This window comes from Anser cygnoides, chromosome 2 (genome assembly GCF_040182565.1).
Source record: "Anser cygnoides isolate HZ-2024a breed goose chromosome 2, Taihu_goose_T2T_genome, whole genome shotgun sequence".
In the NCBI taxonomy this organism is placed as follows: Eukaryota; Metazoa; Chordata; class Aves; order Anseriformes; family Anatidae; genus Anser; species Anser cygnoides.
In genome coordinates this window covers 82,323,176-82,340,194 of record NC_089874.1, presented here as the reverse complement: position 1 = coordinate 82,340,194, position 17,019 = coordinate 82,323,176, and the positions used below count along the sequence as shown (strand labels likewise).

At 43.5% G+C, this 17,019-nt stretch overlaps 1 protein-coding gene across 5 annotated transcripts in view; it reads left to right on the top strand.

The window, feature by feature from the left end:
• PIGN (phosphatidylinositol glycan anchor biosynthesis class N) overlaps positions 1 to 16,953 on the top strand; it is a 117,501-nt gene extending 100,548 nt beyond the window's left edge. For 3 of the 5 annotated variants that reach the window (XM_066992524.1, XM_066992525.1, XM_066992526.1), the window contains 3 exons: positions 1,515 to 1,557; positions 3,289 to 3,341; positions 10,715 to 16,953. In XM_066992524.1, coding sequence (XP_066848625.1) covers positions 1,515 to 1,557; positions 3,289 to 3,341; positions 10,715 to 10,838 — 220 coding nt within the window. In that variant the 3' untranslated portion in view covers positions 10,839 to 16,953. Of the gene's footprint in view, positions 1 to 1,514; positions 1,558 to 3,288; positions 3,342 to 10,583; positions 10,622 to 10,714 lie in introns of all 5 variants that reach the window. The other 2 variants (XR_010829505.1, XM_066992523.1) reach the window with 2 other exon arrangements.
• The last annotated feature ends 66 nt before the right edge of the window (positions 16,954 to 17,019 follow it).

Genomic DNA, 17,019 nt, shown 5'->3' with positions numbered 1-17,019 from the left:
CATTTAGCTGCTCAGGTAACAATAGCAGTGATACCGCCACAGCATCGGCTTGGGATCAAGACAGAAACCATAAGATGTGCCCAGGTTCCCTGGAGGGGTTGTGCTCTGATTATCAGCACATCCTGGAGTCTGTGCTGTACTCTCATTATTGCTCTTGCTGCCCCTGCTAGCTAAATTAAGCCATCACAGGGGGCAATCGTGTTTTTGTAGTGTTATAAACATGCTCTGAAATTAGCGTTGTCCTTCCATTGCGAAAGGCTTCCCGCAGTTCAGAAGGGCATAAAGCAGATTTTTGTTGTTCCGTCAAATTGCTCCCAAACTCCCTGTTTATAGATTAAAGAATTATTCTTTCTTTCTTTCTTTTTTTTTTTTTTTCTTTTTTCTGTTCATGGGGAGTATTCTGTCAGAATATGTTCTTATAACTTCCCTGTGAAAACAGCCCTCTGGCTGAGTGCTTCCTAGGCTTCCAAGATTGCAACATCTGATCTGAGCCATAGGTAAGGGGACAGGTGCCTTTCAGTGAGCCTGAGACACAGTAGGTTTGTGGCATCCTGATTTACTAACGAAGCACATGCAGACTTTGGCAATACCAGAAACAACTTCTTATTTGAAGACATTGGTATGGGTGTCCTCCCAGAACAGGCTTGTGCAACACTGCTGCAGGACATTTTTTTCCCAAAAAAAGGCTTCATGGATTTACGGCGATAGTACTGATAAATTAACTGTATTATAGTTAAAGACTCCTCTGCTAATGGGTCAGTTCCTTGCTACATTGCTTCAGCATCATTAACTTAGAAACTAGTTTTAAGCAGTTATAGTAATTGCTTTCATGCAATTTAGGATTTACATAGTTTAATGAAAAGAAGAATAGGTTAATGGGGAAAAAAATAGCTCTACGTGCTCCCTTCTGGTTCATTTTATTGGCCGCAGTCTACTTTCCAGAGGTAAACTGCTGCCTGACAGACTCCAGTGAGTCTGCAAGCGTGCCACCAAAATGCTGCACCTTGTTGGAGCAGCTCACAGGTACCCAGGGCTCTGGAAGGGGGAGGCAAGCTCCTCATTCAGCAGGGATGGTTGTAGAGTAGGACTGATCAGCTCAGGTATCCGCCTGCGCAAAACAGTTTTGCTCACTCCTGAGTCCATCCCGAAGCCTCTAAATCAGCTTTCTTTGGCTTAGCTGGCACATGATTTCCCTGTGTAAGGGATGGACAGGCACTGTTTCTAACATGCTCTTGTTCTCTGCTAGTGACTCGTGTTAGGTTTCTCTGTTGCAAAATTGAAGCTGTTAATGTGAAATGTTATTTTCAAGTAGGGTGGGATTAAAAACACCAAACATTCTAGTCATATATTTTAACTGTTCTCTAATACATCGAAAAGTTGCTGAGCGATTGAAAGGCGACCACAAGAATTCACATCTTATTTTCTTTACGGGGGAGAAGGGGAGTTAGTATGCTTTGCAACATCTGTGGCCGTGAAAGAAGGTTGATCTGTTGCTGTTTTATTTTTCTTTGCAGCCTTTTCCTCATTGTTCTTGTGATTTCAGACATCATGGCTTTGGTAAGTTGTTGCACGTTCTCTTCAAATAAGATAAAGCAGAGGGCTCTGCTAACTCCAGCTAGAGATCTGAATTTGCTTCAGACTTCAAAGTTTTTGCAACTAGGGCAGTAAATTGAAATCCTAGCATAATTTAGAAATAACACTCCTGCAATCACCGCTCTTCGAATTTCGTGTAATTAAAGTTTCCAAAGAAGCAATATACTTATAATAACAAGAGACAAAAATGAAGTAACAAGTCATTCTCAGTTTTTCGTGTGCTTTCCAATCAAATTCTTTGGAAGAGTTTAAATGAGAGTATCAGTTTTAGCTGTGTGCTAGGTTTAGTTAATTTTTCAGGAATTTGAACCTTTTCCTCACACCTTCTCCCCCTTCCCATAAAAAAAAAAAAAGATTAAAAGGAAAAATGTGTTACCATTTTCATTGTTAGAATTATCAGCATCTGGGAGATCTGCAACACATGAAAAGGCACAGTGCCTTTTGTAATAAGCTGTTAGGAAATATATTGAGATAGATTGAATTACCTTGGTTCGTGGACACAAACAACCCAGATCTGAGCAATAATAACCCAGTATAATTTTTACAGATTAAAGGTGTGTTTTCATTGTCTCCCTCTAACTGTATCAAGTAATATCAGTTGGTGCCTCTTAATATCATAAATTCAACAGAAATCTTTAAAAGCATCAGGTAGAGCTGGTGTTCTTGCTTTTATGTGTTGTTTTCATTTAGTCGCTTCGGAGTAAGTATTCCAGATGTGATGTCATTGGGCATCATAATGTACAATGCAGTGTGATCTATGGATCTTACCTTATGGGAAAAACACCACAAGTACAAAACCAAATAACGACTAATTTGTCTGTAGAGTAAAAAATGGAGAAGGTATAGTTTTGTGTAATTCCAAACAAGTATTTTGACTAAACTAGTTTTTGATAACCTTCAGAGGAAAAGGATTAAAATATCAGTAAGCCACTCTCTTAGTGTTTCACTAATAAAATCAGTCCTATTTAGACCAAGACAAAAGAGGAATGGGGGTGTGTACAGATACATAGCAAGCCCCAGTATTTTGTATCTCACATGTTCTTGTATTTTGACTTAATGATTTAAAAAAAATTAGCAAATATGTACTTGGTGTAGAAAACAAAACAAGACCAAAAAGGTTTGATATGTAGGAGCTTTGTGTACATCAAGAAATGAGAAAGCTAGCAGGAAAAAAAAATGAAACAACGCTGGTTTTCTTGTCTTCCGAAGTATTTAATGTGGCCGTCAGCTATAATTCACTGATAAATAATTGTCTTCCCCTGACTTTATTGCCTTTTTGCAAATGGGAAACTGCCAGACTTGCACTAATAAATTTGTGGCAGAATTCCATGTAAACAATATGTAGTCTCCTTTTTGACATTAGGCATTACTTGGGATCCCATTATTTTGGGCAATAAGGTGAACTGTATTTTCTTATTGAAAAGGTTCTCTGCTGGTAATCTCTGTTTCCTGCAAACAGAAACAGAACTCAGTCTATCTTTAGCTGTTTGTGTTTGATACCATGTTAAGTCTATCTCTGGCTCCTAGAGTATTCTTTACTTTTGTCCAAATGAGCATTCCTGGAAAGGTCTTGCCCTTGTTCTACTTGAATTAGAGACTTGGAGTAAACAACCTGAAAATGTTCATTTTAATTTTAGGTTTCAAATTGTGCAATGATGATATACTAATAAAACTTGTTGTTTTTTTTTTTCCTAGCACTTTTTCTTTTTGGTTAAAGATTATGGAAGCTGGCTCGAAATAGGAACAAGGTACAGTATTTTTTTTGCCTCCATTGCATTTTAAGAAGGCTCATAGGTTAATATTGTTGTTTATCTACTCAGAACTCTTGTAATTTTTTCCAATTACTCTCCTTAATCAAATGCTTCGGTGATGTTCCCCATACTTAAAACACATATGAATACATATGTGCACACGTACACCCCAACACATGCATAGATATATCCACAGCTAAAATTACATCTTAAAATCTGTGCCAAAGCAACGTGGAGTAAGTAATTAATCTTGCATGACAAGAAATCCTGTTATTTTTAAAGAACAGTAATTACCCAAAAATATCTTAATTACTGATTTACATTGTAATTAGTTTTAATTACTGTTAAAATAATAATTTATCAAAGCTGTTAATTGTCATGAATCTAGTTAAATTTCCATATAAGATCCCCTGTGAATTCATGAACATTGTGCGAATATGTTGGTGGGTACCAATACCCATGCATTTATCCTACCTGCAGTTGGGGGAGAATAAATCTGTGTCATTTAAGATACAAATCACAATTTCAGCGAGTGAATTTGTTTTGCATTGTGAGTCCTACAGCATACATCGTTGAGTAGGTTTTCAACTGTGCATTCTTATTTGTGAGTGGCCCAGAAACAGCAAATTCAAGAAATGCACGTTTCAGACTTACCTTCCCTGAGTTGTGGGAGTAGGTAGTATTCTGTAATAAGCTTAGTAGGGAATGTGGTGTTAATAATCCAGCCAATCTGGTCACTTGAAACTGTTATTTAAACAAAAGTTGAATAGTGACCCGTTGTTAATACTCTGTTTAGTCTACATTTACCCTCTGCTTTGCTGAGCCCTGCACTTCTTTGGGTGCATGCATGCATATATACACACACATTCTGCCTGTTTTCTTTTGGAGGCTGAAACTCCTGCCTACAGCTGTTGAAGGTTCCTAATGGGAGGAGATCGAGTTAGATCAAATAATGGAAACACTGCTTTAACATCACAGTTCCTTGTTGCTGTCAGGTTATGGTTAGTCAGATGGCCTCATCCTTTGGTTTGAATTCCTCTGTAGGTTAATAAGGATTTTAAAGACCTCTAAAGTGGTCTGTTCAGCTGGGCAAGAAGCTTTCTAACTGGGAGTTAGCGAGCAAGAACAAAAATTGCCACAAGTAACCCAAACCTTTGTTTCTCATGTACAGTCTTCACAGCACAGTGATTTACAGCTGGGATAGGTTGTTGGATCTATTTCAGCTGGAGGTAGGCTTTGTTCCAAAGAGCTTGGGGGAGCCTGTTATATACAAATGCAATTCTGCCTCTCATGTGTGTTTTGAACACTGAAGAAGGCATTGAAGAAGTCCTTTTTCAAAGTAATTTGTGATTAATTTTATACATGTCAATGCGTAACGCTCAGGCAGTGTTAAATTTGTCATTACTTCACCTTTGAATGCTTGACTTTACAACCTACATTATTTTATTGCAGTTTCTTTACGTATGTTGTGTGTATATATATGTGTGTGTGTGTGCATGCACATAAGATAAAACTGACTGGGCTGTGTAAGAAAAGAGGTGAAGCTGGAGGGAGAACTGAAGCAGTCCTCTTACCTAGAGTGAACAATCTTTTGACCCCCTGATCCTGAGCAGATTTTTCAACGTGCAGTCCTCAAGCTTGGCAGAATGAGCAGGCAATGGCACAAGATTTTTTTGTTTATTCCTGAAAGATGAGATTCGTGGGGTTTTGGGCAATTCCCAAAACTGGTGGGAGAGAGATACTAATGTGCCTCTTTCCTGTCCTTTTGTTACAGACGCTGTGACAGCTCTGTAGCATTCCTGTTGCAGTGTTGTCTGTTGTTGCTTTGACAGCAAGGTCTGAAAATATCCTCTCTCAGCTGACATTTTAGGTGTTGCCAAAATTTTCCTGAGAAGACTGAGTCAGTTAAGGAAATGATGGTTGGTTTGTTTCCAACCATTTGTATCTCAACAAAACCTGTGCAGAATTTAATGGAACAAAGAATAGGAGCGCCCTTAGGACCAGCTGCTGTCTTTTTCTGTGTGTGTGGTAGTGATAGGAAGTAGTTTGAGGAGGATACAATTTTCTGGTTCATTTTATATTACTAGTTACAAGATCACTGAAATGAAACTGGAAAAGCAGCAATTTAGTTGCCTAGTGAAAAACGAGAGGTTCATTCCTTTGAAGTCCTCTGAAGTGGTGTATATCCTGCATTTGGAAAGTTTCTGATGTATATTTCCATTCTTTCATCCTTTTTTGTGGTGATAGATTTCTCTGGATTTTCTAATTACCACACCTTGAAATTTTTGAATGTCCTCTCGCTAAGAATATGAAAGTTGAGTAGGAAATGCTCATTAGGCAACAGCTGGATTTTTCAATACCAGTGCTCAGTACTTTCAAATGTAAGGTCCCTTGAGGAAAAATATGACTTTCATCGCTATTTTATGGTGGTATTGTTTCCTAGTGGATCTCTCGCATCATTCAGAAGTAGCGTTTGTTTGCCTGACTGATGTATTTCCATTTTTTTATTTCACCCCTGACTCCTGCCTCTTACATCTCAGTCTACCATGCCTCAAAGCTGCCGTAACAACATGTCTGTATTCTTCTGGTTGAATACACCGTACCACTTAAGTATTGTCTCTGAATGTAAAGAGATTTTTACTTTTCCCTCTCTTCCAGTTCATTAATGAAGTGCCGAGAAACAACACACCCAACATAAAGTCCTGTAGTATCACATTCAGCAAATTATCAACCCACCATTGATTACCTCCTCTCAGGAAATTACAAATTAGCGTGATTATTTATGGCTGAAAGTTTTGATGCCCCGTTGGTTAATGGTGCTACCAAAATCAGCAGGAACTTATTTTTCAGAGGGTGTTTGCTTTTCATTGTTTTGATATAAGAACAAGGTATAATCTTTCAGTGAATATTGAATTCATAGTGTTGTCTTATGCAAGCTTCTGAGGTCTGCTAACCTTACCCTGTACGTATATATCTCGAGGTGACCCTGAATTGTATCATATGCTGTAGAAGAACCCGCCATTACATTTCATAGATACACTAATGCAGTATTCACAGTATGTCTGATTTATCAGTGTGTAGTACCTGGTCATGAGAAGTTTGTTCTGACAGGTTCTTTTATTTTTGAAGAACAGATGAATAGAATAGATAGCTTTTCAACTTCTTTGTCACTAAAATATATTTCTCTATGGCTTAAAAGCTATGTTTTATCTATCTATCTATAAAAATGGAGATATATAGCCTTTAAAACCTACTATAGCTGTATAGTACGTGCGGTTTGTAAATAGCTGTATAAACAGATGGTCAAGACAGAACCCTGAAACTTCTTTATATGACAGTATTATATAGTTTTATCCAGACACACACTGTACTACTTGCTCTCTTTTTATAACAGTTGCTAGAAGATATAAAGATAGATACAGTCTGAACTGTTCTTCTGCAGTTTCAAAGTTCAGAGGAGATAGATAAAGCATAGATCAAGGGTTTAGGTTTTCATCTGATAGAAACAGTTTTATTTTGGGGATGGTGGTGTTCTAGGGCTGTTAATTAAAACAAGGGTCTTGTGTCTAGGAGGAAAATGGTGTTTATCAACAATCTCTAAAGCAGGATCTAGAACAATGTGCTTTGTGATTTGCTTCAGATGAAATGGAGAGAGAGATGGTGAAGGATCCTGGCTGAAAATACAGGAGGCTTAAAATTCAAAACCTGTGTCTGGTCTCTGAAGTATTTCTTGGTTGTTGCTGTTTGTTTTGTTTGTTTGTTTGTTTGTTTTTTCCCAAGCACACAGAAAGCAGCATGTCCTGTAGAGATAAGGTCCTTAAACACTTCTGGAAAGAGCTCTTCCAAGTACTTGCATGAGTTACTTTATTCTATTTGTTTTAGTTCAGTCTCTGTTTTTTAATTGCTAAGGTAACTTGCTCCATCTTCCTTCCTTCCCAGTTTCCAGTCAGGTCTGCCATCTTAGCAGTTAGCCTGGCTTGAGAGACCAGGCACAGTTTGGGGCAGGATCAGTTTTTCTTGTTCTCTAGTTATGTTTGATTCCTCTTTTCTTGTTTTAGTACTTCTCCTTGATATCCACTGTCCCAAACAAAACCACGAGAGAGTAGTACCTCGTATGTTCTCCTTCTGGTTACTTGTGACCAAAATGGGTGTTGCCCTGATTCAGATTTTTCCTAGCACTAGCCTTGCCTGTTAACCTTGATCCACAGGTGGGGCAAACACCTTTCTGTTGAGTGGTGCTGCCTTACCTTAGTTTGTCCGTGTTCCCCTACACCAGCTACCTCTTCTCTTACCATTACCTGTCCCTGCCCATCTTGTCCTCCATACTCGTTGCCCCCACTGTAGGCTCACTGTGCCCCACCAGGCCCGGTGTCTTCCCTTCTTCTGCAGGGGTCTGACTTGCCTGGAGCCTGCAATCTCACTCCTTTGTCTTGTTAGCTCAGCTTTGACTTGCGATGGAGGAACCTTGTTCTGAGAATTCCCTGCTTCTCTGTAACTACAGATCCAGCCAAGGGTGTAGTTCTGGGTTGTGCAGGAATCAAGAGCTTTTTCCACTGCTGTTGTGGCACATACCTGTAAGAGTCTCGCTTTGTTTGTTTGTTTAATTACAGCATTACCCCAGCCTGAGAACTAATTTACCAAGCAGAGCTGCCTGCAGGCACTGCAGTACCAGTTGCTGATAGCCCCAGAGATGCTGGCTGTTTGCAATTATGTGACAAATAGACTGAAATTGCTTTTAATTGTGCTCTGTGGCACAATATATATTTTCTTTACTCTGAACATCAGATATTTTAATAAAGGAGCATAGCCATTCCGCCTTATGCAGTATAGCAAGAGAAAAATGTGTGCAGCGCTCTCTTCTTTATAAAAGCATGAAGAATCTAATTCCCAGACCGACAGGTGGCTAAGCAGAGTTTGCAGAGGCTTTTTCCTTTGAAAAAGCTCCTCTCTGTTCCCCCGAATAATGGATGAGCACCCACATCTGGTAAAGCCTCTTTCAGGACAGAGGGCAAGTCAGATGTCTGCTGAAGCACCATGCTGATGGCAGCAAGTCTTCAAGCAAGCCTCAGATGACTGTCTCTGTCAGGGTGTCTGTAAGAGGAAAGGTAGGGTCCTCATTTGACTTCTCATTTTCAGATTTTGCATTTTCAAGCTTTCTTTTAGAGCTGGAGTAAAAGTATTGCTGCTACTGTACATGAGAAACAACAATTCTGGTGCCAAGTGAGTGGGAAGGCTGAGGTGTTTCCAGTAATACGTGAGACATTAAGCCACGCAGCTGTTCATCAGGGTGGCTGTTCTCTTAATAGCTATGCAAACTGCTGTACCTGGGGTGCTCGTACAAGGACACGTTACACCACGAAAACAACTGCGGCTAGGGTTTGACTTTGGCAGCGTTACGTCCTTTCCCACAGAGCACTGAAACTCGGACAGAGTCTGTAACACACCCAGGTGGACTTCCAAGGGCTGCTCTTGAGGGAGTTGCGTAATCTTTGTATCATAAATTCACTGCGGGCCACGAAGTCCGAAGTGCACCGACCAGATGAAAGTGTGCTTTGTGCCTGGTTTCATGCTCTCGTTGTGCGGATTTGTACGTTCCCCACAGAAACAGAGCAGGAGACTGGCTCTGGTAGCTGTGCTGCTCTGCTTAGCTCATGCTAGAGAGGGAGATACTAGTAGGAAAGGGACGTAGGAAATATGTCTCCTGTCTGATAAATTAAACCTTCGTTTGTTCACAGTAGGGAACGTTTTCGGTTACACTGCACACAGGTGGGAGTTACGCAGAAGCAAGCTGCAGGATGTTGGGGTGGGTTATGCTTGCTGAGGCGGGGGCCCATTCGCACCGGTGGATTTTTGTAAATGATTCCTTAAATGTATGTCTTTTGAGCAAGGTATTTGTGAGAAGGTTATAATCAGCCTCAATGGAAACAGAAAAATCTTGTAGCGTGAGTCAGGTCCCTCTCAGTGCTCTCCACCCATTTTGTTCAGATGGGTTCCTTCGGTTGCTTGCATCCTGGCTGTGGGAGAGCTCCTGCTCATTAGTGAACTTTTGGATGACTTTTATTCTCTCACAGTGGTTAGTGGCCAAGCTTTGTTAAGAGCCAGCGCTTCTACGCTTCGCAGAACTAAATTACGGCGTGCCAGTGCCAAGATTGTCACAATCTCGGGGTCGTGAGGATTGATAGCATCAGTTACGAGCTTTACTGCTCTTCCGTGGCTAAACTGTCAAACAGAATGGGTCCTCAGGCAGAAATTCCAGATCATTAAACCTGCAAGTACTCCTTGCAATCCTTTTTTTCTAAATAAACTCAGGCTTCATCAAGCCTGAAGTTACCCCACGCGTCCTAAGGAGCCATCTGCTTTGAAATAGCGGAGATGGGGTTCATCGGGAGATACGAACACCTCTTGTGTCAGAATGTCAGTGTCTTCAATAGTCCTGGGGAAAAAAACAACAAAAAATAATAAAAAAAACAGCTGCACTGGTGACTCGGGATGCTGTGATGCAAACGAGTGCAGCAGTGTTTCATCTGAAACGCTAGGCTGAAATGTCATGATTTAGAAAAATACTAATTTCTTAGTGGTTACATTAACAACCAGCATGATTCAGACACTGAATGCAGGATGCTGAATCTCCCAGGTCAAATCTCAGTCTGAACCAATAGCTGTCTGTACTGCTGGTGAGCATCAGATACTTGAGGAAGTAATGTGCGAGTTTGAGCAAGTGGAGAACAATCTGTGTGTGTGCTAAGCTTTTACTTATTAGTGACTTGAGGTCTTCCTAACCCAGAAGTTGCATCTTTGTATCATGTCTATTAGCCACTCTTGAACTGATTTGATTAATCTCTTTGAATCCATGTGTTACCACAGCAGTGAAATCTATGATTTCTAGAAACATTGGAAAAAAGTGTGTTTTCTTAAAGCAGCTTATCACTGGAGAAGTGCTTTCTCTAGAAAACTGCAGCTTGACTGACCTAAATACCTCAGTTGTCTTATTATAAAGAAATGTCTACTTCTGGGCAAGGTCTCCCTAAATTCTGCTTGATCAGTCCATAGCAAACTGCTTACAATGGTTTGTTGCATACATTGAATTATCCACTTGGATGAAGAAATACATATTTTTTATATGCATGTGTGTAAACCTAGTGCTTCTTATTCACTTGGTACACATTCAGTTGTGTTTTCTGTTGTCCCCAACTTTTTTGGTTTGCAACAGACCTGACTTTGTTTTTTTTTACTCGATAGTGCTGCTGTAATCGTCTTCCTGGAGTAACATAAGTAAAGTAGGTCTAGTTTAAAAAAAATAATCAGGTAAGTCAATTTTTTCTACTCCACAAACTTGCATTTCTCTGTTTTTGTCTGTCTCGTCCTTGCAGCATTAGCCACTACGTGCTGGTGATGTCGCTGACCATATTTATGATGCTGATGAACGGACTGGCCCAGTTGCTAACTACAAAGAGACTTGAACTTTCCAGAAGGACTAAGCACCATGCCACGTGATGAAGCGATAAATGTTCCTGCCCTTCTGCCCACCCTCCAGCTTCCTTTGAACCAACCTCCATTTCTGGAATATAAATATAAATTAACAGACTTCAGTGCCAAAATCCCATCCAGGGATCAGAGGGCGCTGCTGCTGCAGATTAAATGCTGTGACTGATATTTGCGTTTGGAGGTTGCCGTTTAGACATCATGGGGCCAAAACAGCCTTAGCTCTATTCTCCAACTGTACGTATTTCTTGAAAATAAAATAAAATGCAGCAGGTAAGTCCTGTTTAAAGATACAGGAAACCTTTGGTGGTTTTTTTTTTTTTTGGCTGCTGTAATTTACTTGCCAGCTGTTTGTCTCACATGCATACTCTCATTAGGAGTCTGCAAAGTCATAGCTTCATTTCATTTCTCACATAAGTATCTCACAGACAAAAGCATAAATCAAATCAGTCTGGGCAGATCACTGATTTATATGTTGCCAATGTGGCATATGCATTTGAGTATCTCTGGAACTGGCTACACTTTTTGCAAGCCGTGTAAACATGAGGCAGACTGTGTGAGGCAGGTTAAGACTGGTACGCTGCGAGGCTGTTTCTGTAAGACAATAGCTTTTAGCTAACCTCGGTGCAATCTGCGGCCTCTGACCATGCTCCCTGCTGCCTCCTCTGCCAGTGCTTGGGCGGGCTGAGCAGTAAGCCAAATGAAGTAATTGATCCAAATGGAAATGAACCTGATTAAAGAACTGTAGAATAGTATCAGACAGGTTTCCTGGTCCGGCTCGTGACAGAGGGCAGGCAGGAAGGATAGGGCTGATTGTTTCGGTGACAGCCTACAGTTAGATCAGCATAAAGAGGTCATGAAGCTGCAGCTGGAGATGGTGGTTTGCACACAGTGATGCCTATTCTGCTGTGCGGAGGATTTTTTTTTTCCCTTGTTTCTTCGTTTTTCTTTCCACTTGTGTTCTGGTCTGAATTGCAAGCGTCAGTTTGGGTAATGGCTATGCCGTGAAACAAACACAGACACAAATCTCCTGCTTGTATGCTGATTAGAAGTGAGAGCACAAAGAGCCAGGAGACTTAGAGGCTCTGCTGTCATGGGTGCTCCTGGGGACCCAGCAACTGTAAATCCGTTGCGTGAGGCTTTGAGACAGACTTGCAGCTTCGTAGCCTTTCCAACAGCAAGCGTCAGCTTCCCTACCACTAGCCCAAAGTTAATTAAGTAGCTCAAACTGCAGCACCCACCTATACCTCGATGTTTTAGCATTCCCTAAAGTCATCTGTTGTAAGAATTAAACAAAAATGGTATCTCCTGCTCAACAAGAGGCCTGCGCAAAGCTAGGTGCCCTGCCTTTGAAACAGTGTTTTGCATCCACACCGTGGGTGAAACGGCCCATGCAGCAGGGCCCTTTGCACAGGGAAGAAACCGAGGGGAAGAAAAAATTTCTCCGTTCTGCTCCATTGTGTGATAGCATCACCGACAAGCTGTGCTGTGCAATATCCCTGTGTCACACTCCCAAGCTGCAGCCAGGTCTTCCTGTCTGTGAGCTGATGCATATGGTACGTGGTGCTGGCAGCCAGGGCTAGACGCTCGTCACGAGGGCTGTTTCAGAGCTCTTCCCAGCCATCTGGCATTTGGCCACGGTCACAGGGCTGTTTAACGCTCTTGGAAACTAGTCATCCCCGCAGGAAGTTTGGCTGGGAGGAACCAGTCGCAAAGCTCCATCTGCTTGTTGAGTGCTCGAAAATATCCTGTCGTGGGCCTGCAGTCATCCGTGCAACCTCAGAGTGCCTCGTGAGAGTGTCTGAGCACCGGAGAGGGAGTCATTTTTCCACTAGGTAGTAGCCCGGTGGCCCTCCTGGGCATGTTGCTAGCACAGCTGGCCTCAGTCACGGAAGATATTTCACAGTTATTACAGGCTGTGCACGCAGGCTTGCATGTTGGAAGGTGGGCATGTGCCTACTGCCAGTAGCCATGCTTTAAGGCGAAGAGCAACCACGAGCGTGTTGACAGTTGCTGCTGCAGCAAAGACAGCGTTCAGACATGGGAATCTGCCACTCTCGTTCTCCGTAAATCCGGTGAGTCTTTGCCGTGGAGAGCCATCCCACCTCAGCCCCAGACTATCAGGTATGCACGCTGGGTGCTGTATCATCAGCTCTGCGTGACCTAACCCATCTCCTGAGACCTCTGTCCACAGCTCTGTCATGTCAGCACGCACAGCTATAGGCAGCTGTGCCACTGAACACCCCAGCCTCCATCACCAGAGCGATTTCTTTGCCAGGCGACTGTTTGCAGAGCAAATTCACTGATGGGAGCAGCTGAACAGCTGGCGTTGGTGTGACATGAAGGAATTGACTCAAAAAGTAGGAACGCTGGGCCCGCAGGGCTGCCACCCTGAAGGCAGGTCTTCTGCAGGCATGTCAGAAACGCTGTCTGTCTCCGACAAGGCCAAGTGGATGTCCTACCTACCCAGTAAAAGCACCGGAGGTACGTTCTGTCTAGTGCTGCAGGCTCCCTGGGACAAGGCACAGAAACTCGAGCTTGATGTCATTTTTTATTATCTTGGGCTATTTATTCTTGGGCTATGATGGTAATACAGTGGCTCACCCCACTGTCCCCAGTGCTGCTAACATGTGGTGGCAGGCATAATCAATATATTCTGGTACGCAGGCGAGTGGAAATGGCTGTGCCAAGTGCGACCTGCATCAGTTACACTTTCTGCTTGTGGCTTCCATTGTGCCTCCTTCCACAAAGTAGGTTTTCTTACCTCCGTTCCTGTAAGAGCAGAACAGAGGCATTGAGGGGGGCATTTACAACGTGCACACTTTTTTATTTTTCCCCCAGTGCTTCTCTGAAAGGGACTGTTCCTGCTTGCCCTTTTTTAATTGGGCCGCAGTGGCAGCAACCTTAGCTCACCTTTCCCTCCCCCCTGCCAGCCCCGTGCATCCCTGTGCCGTTTGCAAATTCAGTTTCTAGCGGAGGCCGCGGGAGTGCTGGAGAGCAGCTCTGGTGGAGGGGCAGGGTTGGCTGTGCTGATCCTGCTGATCCTCTTGCTGGAGTCTTGGCCTGCACGTTTGGGTTTACTCCAGCTCAGGGAGGTGTCAAAAATTCTCCCGCTCAGCTACTTTAGGCAGACCCATGGGGTGTGTGACACAGTAGACTCCTGCCTCTTACTGATACGTGTTTCCTTTTCCAAAAACAAACGTCATCTGGAATAAAAAGTCCTCGCCAACCTTAGGAGTTAAGGTAGGGAACGAAGTTCACATTTATCTGAGTTTAGGCTTTCTTCTGCTCTGCTAGTGGGTCTTCAGTCCCTCTTCATGAGCGGGGCTCTGGGCACAGAAGCAGGGACTCTGATGTTGCAGGCATCAGCTGGCTCTTGTGTTTTCAGCCAGGGACATGAAGGCAGAAGTACCCCGAGCCCTCCTGCCTCCCTTCTTTCACCTGCAGCAGAGCTGCAGCCTCTCTGACTCCACAGCAGGTGAGGCTCCAGATGGTGAAAACCTCAGGCAGGGAAAGGCAGGGAGATCGACATTATTTATCCCTGAGGCAGCGCAATTTCTTTTAACTATACTGGTAGAGTAAAAACCTCTGCAAATCTTCTATCTGCTTCCTTTCAGAGACATGGATCCCCAAAGAACAAGCCGTAAACCTGGAGTACCCATCAGGTATTGCAATGCGAGGGAAGCTGCAATGTGAGAGCAGCTGATATAAAGCTCTTGTAATCTTCAGTGCTAGGAATTGTTCTCTGCTATTGTGTTATCGAGGCTGTACAAAGCTTTTTGATACAAGTCCAGAGAGTGAGCTGTTTCTTCAGTGATGATGAAGCTTAGATTATATCAAAACCTCTTATGACTCAAACCAAATGATTTCCCCTTCCCTCCCCACAGAGTAAATCAGATTTTACAAGCTTTGCCAATTTCAATGCCTGCCGTAGCTGTTACGTGAAGGCTGTAGCTGCCTTACAACTTCGTGAATGAGGATGTGAATACGTTCATTCATCAGCTTTGATACTTTGACCCAAACCTTGCTTTCTAGAAAGGCTGACCTCTCCTGTCTGGTTTGGCCGAGCCAAGATACAAGCATCGTTTCACCTCCCACCTCCCAGCTGGTCTGTAAGGGGTTGAAGCTCATCACTTTGCAGAATTTTCTGTCCACGTGAATCCTGCAATCCCTTTCGCCGTGTCTTACGCTTTGGGGTGGCGGGAGTTGCTTCTCAAATGCTTTTGGCAAAGAGGATATGAGCATGGAGGGTGCGCTGGGGTGTGCAGTGCATCGCAGTGGCTGGGCAGCTCTGGGCACCCCCTTCTCCATCCTCCCACAGCTTCGTCCAGCCCGAAGGCAAAAAACTTGGACTTCTGTTGTCTTTGGGCAGCTGCCTTGTGAGCTGCAGTGGCCGGGGGAGGTCTGGGAGCACACCTCGCACTGTGGCAGCAGCGCTTGTGGGACAGCCCCAGGACAGTCCTGGCCATTCAGGGGACAGGACTGGTGGCAAGGGGACATTATTTGCAGAGAGCCTCTTGCTGCAAATCCCTCCTCAGGCAGAAAAGAGTCACCCAGACCAGTTACACTATTAGGGACACCGGGGTTGGATCCAGCTCCAACTTCAGCTGCTTCCTGCAGGAGCATCTTCCTCAGCCCTGGGGCAGGGTGCAGCGTTTTGGCATTTGGGGAGGGCTGAAAAGGGGAAGGAAAATGCCGAAAGCATGGCACTCATCCCGTTCCCGTGACCTTTGAAATCAAGCTTGTCGATATTTTCTTTATTCGTTTATTTATTGAGTCGTGCTTGGCAGCAAGCTCCATAACTTTCTAACTGTGACAGTGATAATATCAACTGGAAGTAAAGGAAAATAGATTTCATCTCATTTGCGTTTTATTTTGCAGGCAAGTTATAACAGCAAATGCCCTTTTTCTTTTCATTTCCTTCAGCGTTGCATAAGATGAGGCTGACATACAGCTTTAGCGTTCGCTCGGGTCCTTACTGCTGACCAGCCTGTGAATGGCCGGACACCAGCCGGTGATTTCTGAGAGCGCCAAGAGGGCAAACCCACATCCCCAACCAAGTGTACCTGCAACGGGAACCGAGCAGCGATGGAGCCCAGCTCTGCTCTGAATTTCGTGTTATCTCGAGGTGCCATCTCTGCCCCCGTGAGGCCCCTCTTACCCGGGATCATCCTGCGATCCAGGCTGCTGAGTGCACGCCCCGTGCTCAGGTCGGTGGCTGAGAGAAGGACAGGAGCGTGCAGAATCAGGCCTGGGGATTTTAAATTTAAATCACCGCGAGTGCAGCCACAGCCGGGTCCAACATTTCTGCCTTGCAGCAAGACGGGAGAAGTACATGAAAGCCAGGCTTCACTACACAGACTTTGCTGTCCTCGCTGCCTCCTCTTCCTCCTCCTTCCTCCTCCTTGGGGGTCTGCAGTGTGGCTCCAGCAGCGCCTGCCCAACCCCAACCGAGTTTCATCAGACCTGAGCCGATCCAAAGGACGTGTTCAGTAACAAACGTTGCAAAATTGAACCGCTGACATTTAGGGTAGGGGAAATCTCTGACGGAGGCCTAAACTCCTCTAATTAAACTTAGCACAAACGCTAAAGGACAAGGCACGTCGAGTGCAGCTCTCGTATTGACTTCCCGCGAAGTAACCTTTTATGTGTATCTCAACAGACGTGGCCTTTTGTGCTGGACATCATTATTCTGCTTTGTTGGTGTGTGAGACAGTGCAAGAGGGAAAGCTGCAGAATGATTTCAGCTGGGGTTGAAATTTGGTGGTGTTTGTCTAAGTGAGACATGTGAGCAGAGTCAGGCTTTGAAAATACTGCCCTTTCATTTTTGTATCAATTTCCATATTAAGTTACGGGACACTAGAACTCAGTGTACAAAGAATTGCTATCCAGAGCTATATTTAGCTACTCAGATGTTTGTGTCTCCATCTCACCACAGCTCCAGAAGTGAGTGGATATTTTCCATCACTGGCTTTGAGTAGGAAGCTTGTTGTATCTGACCTGCTGTGAAAGGAAAACAAATGTTTAGCCACCATACATTTTTTCCGTGTAAAGGTACTTTTCTGCATCGCTTGTAACCTACCTTAACACCTTTCTTATAAGATAATGCAAACTTATTTTAACGTAACTTGGCATTTGACTGGTATTTAAAGCAGAAAGCAGAAACAAAGCACACAGGTCATTTTTTGAGAAT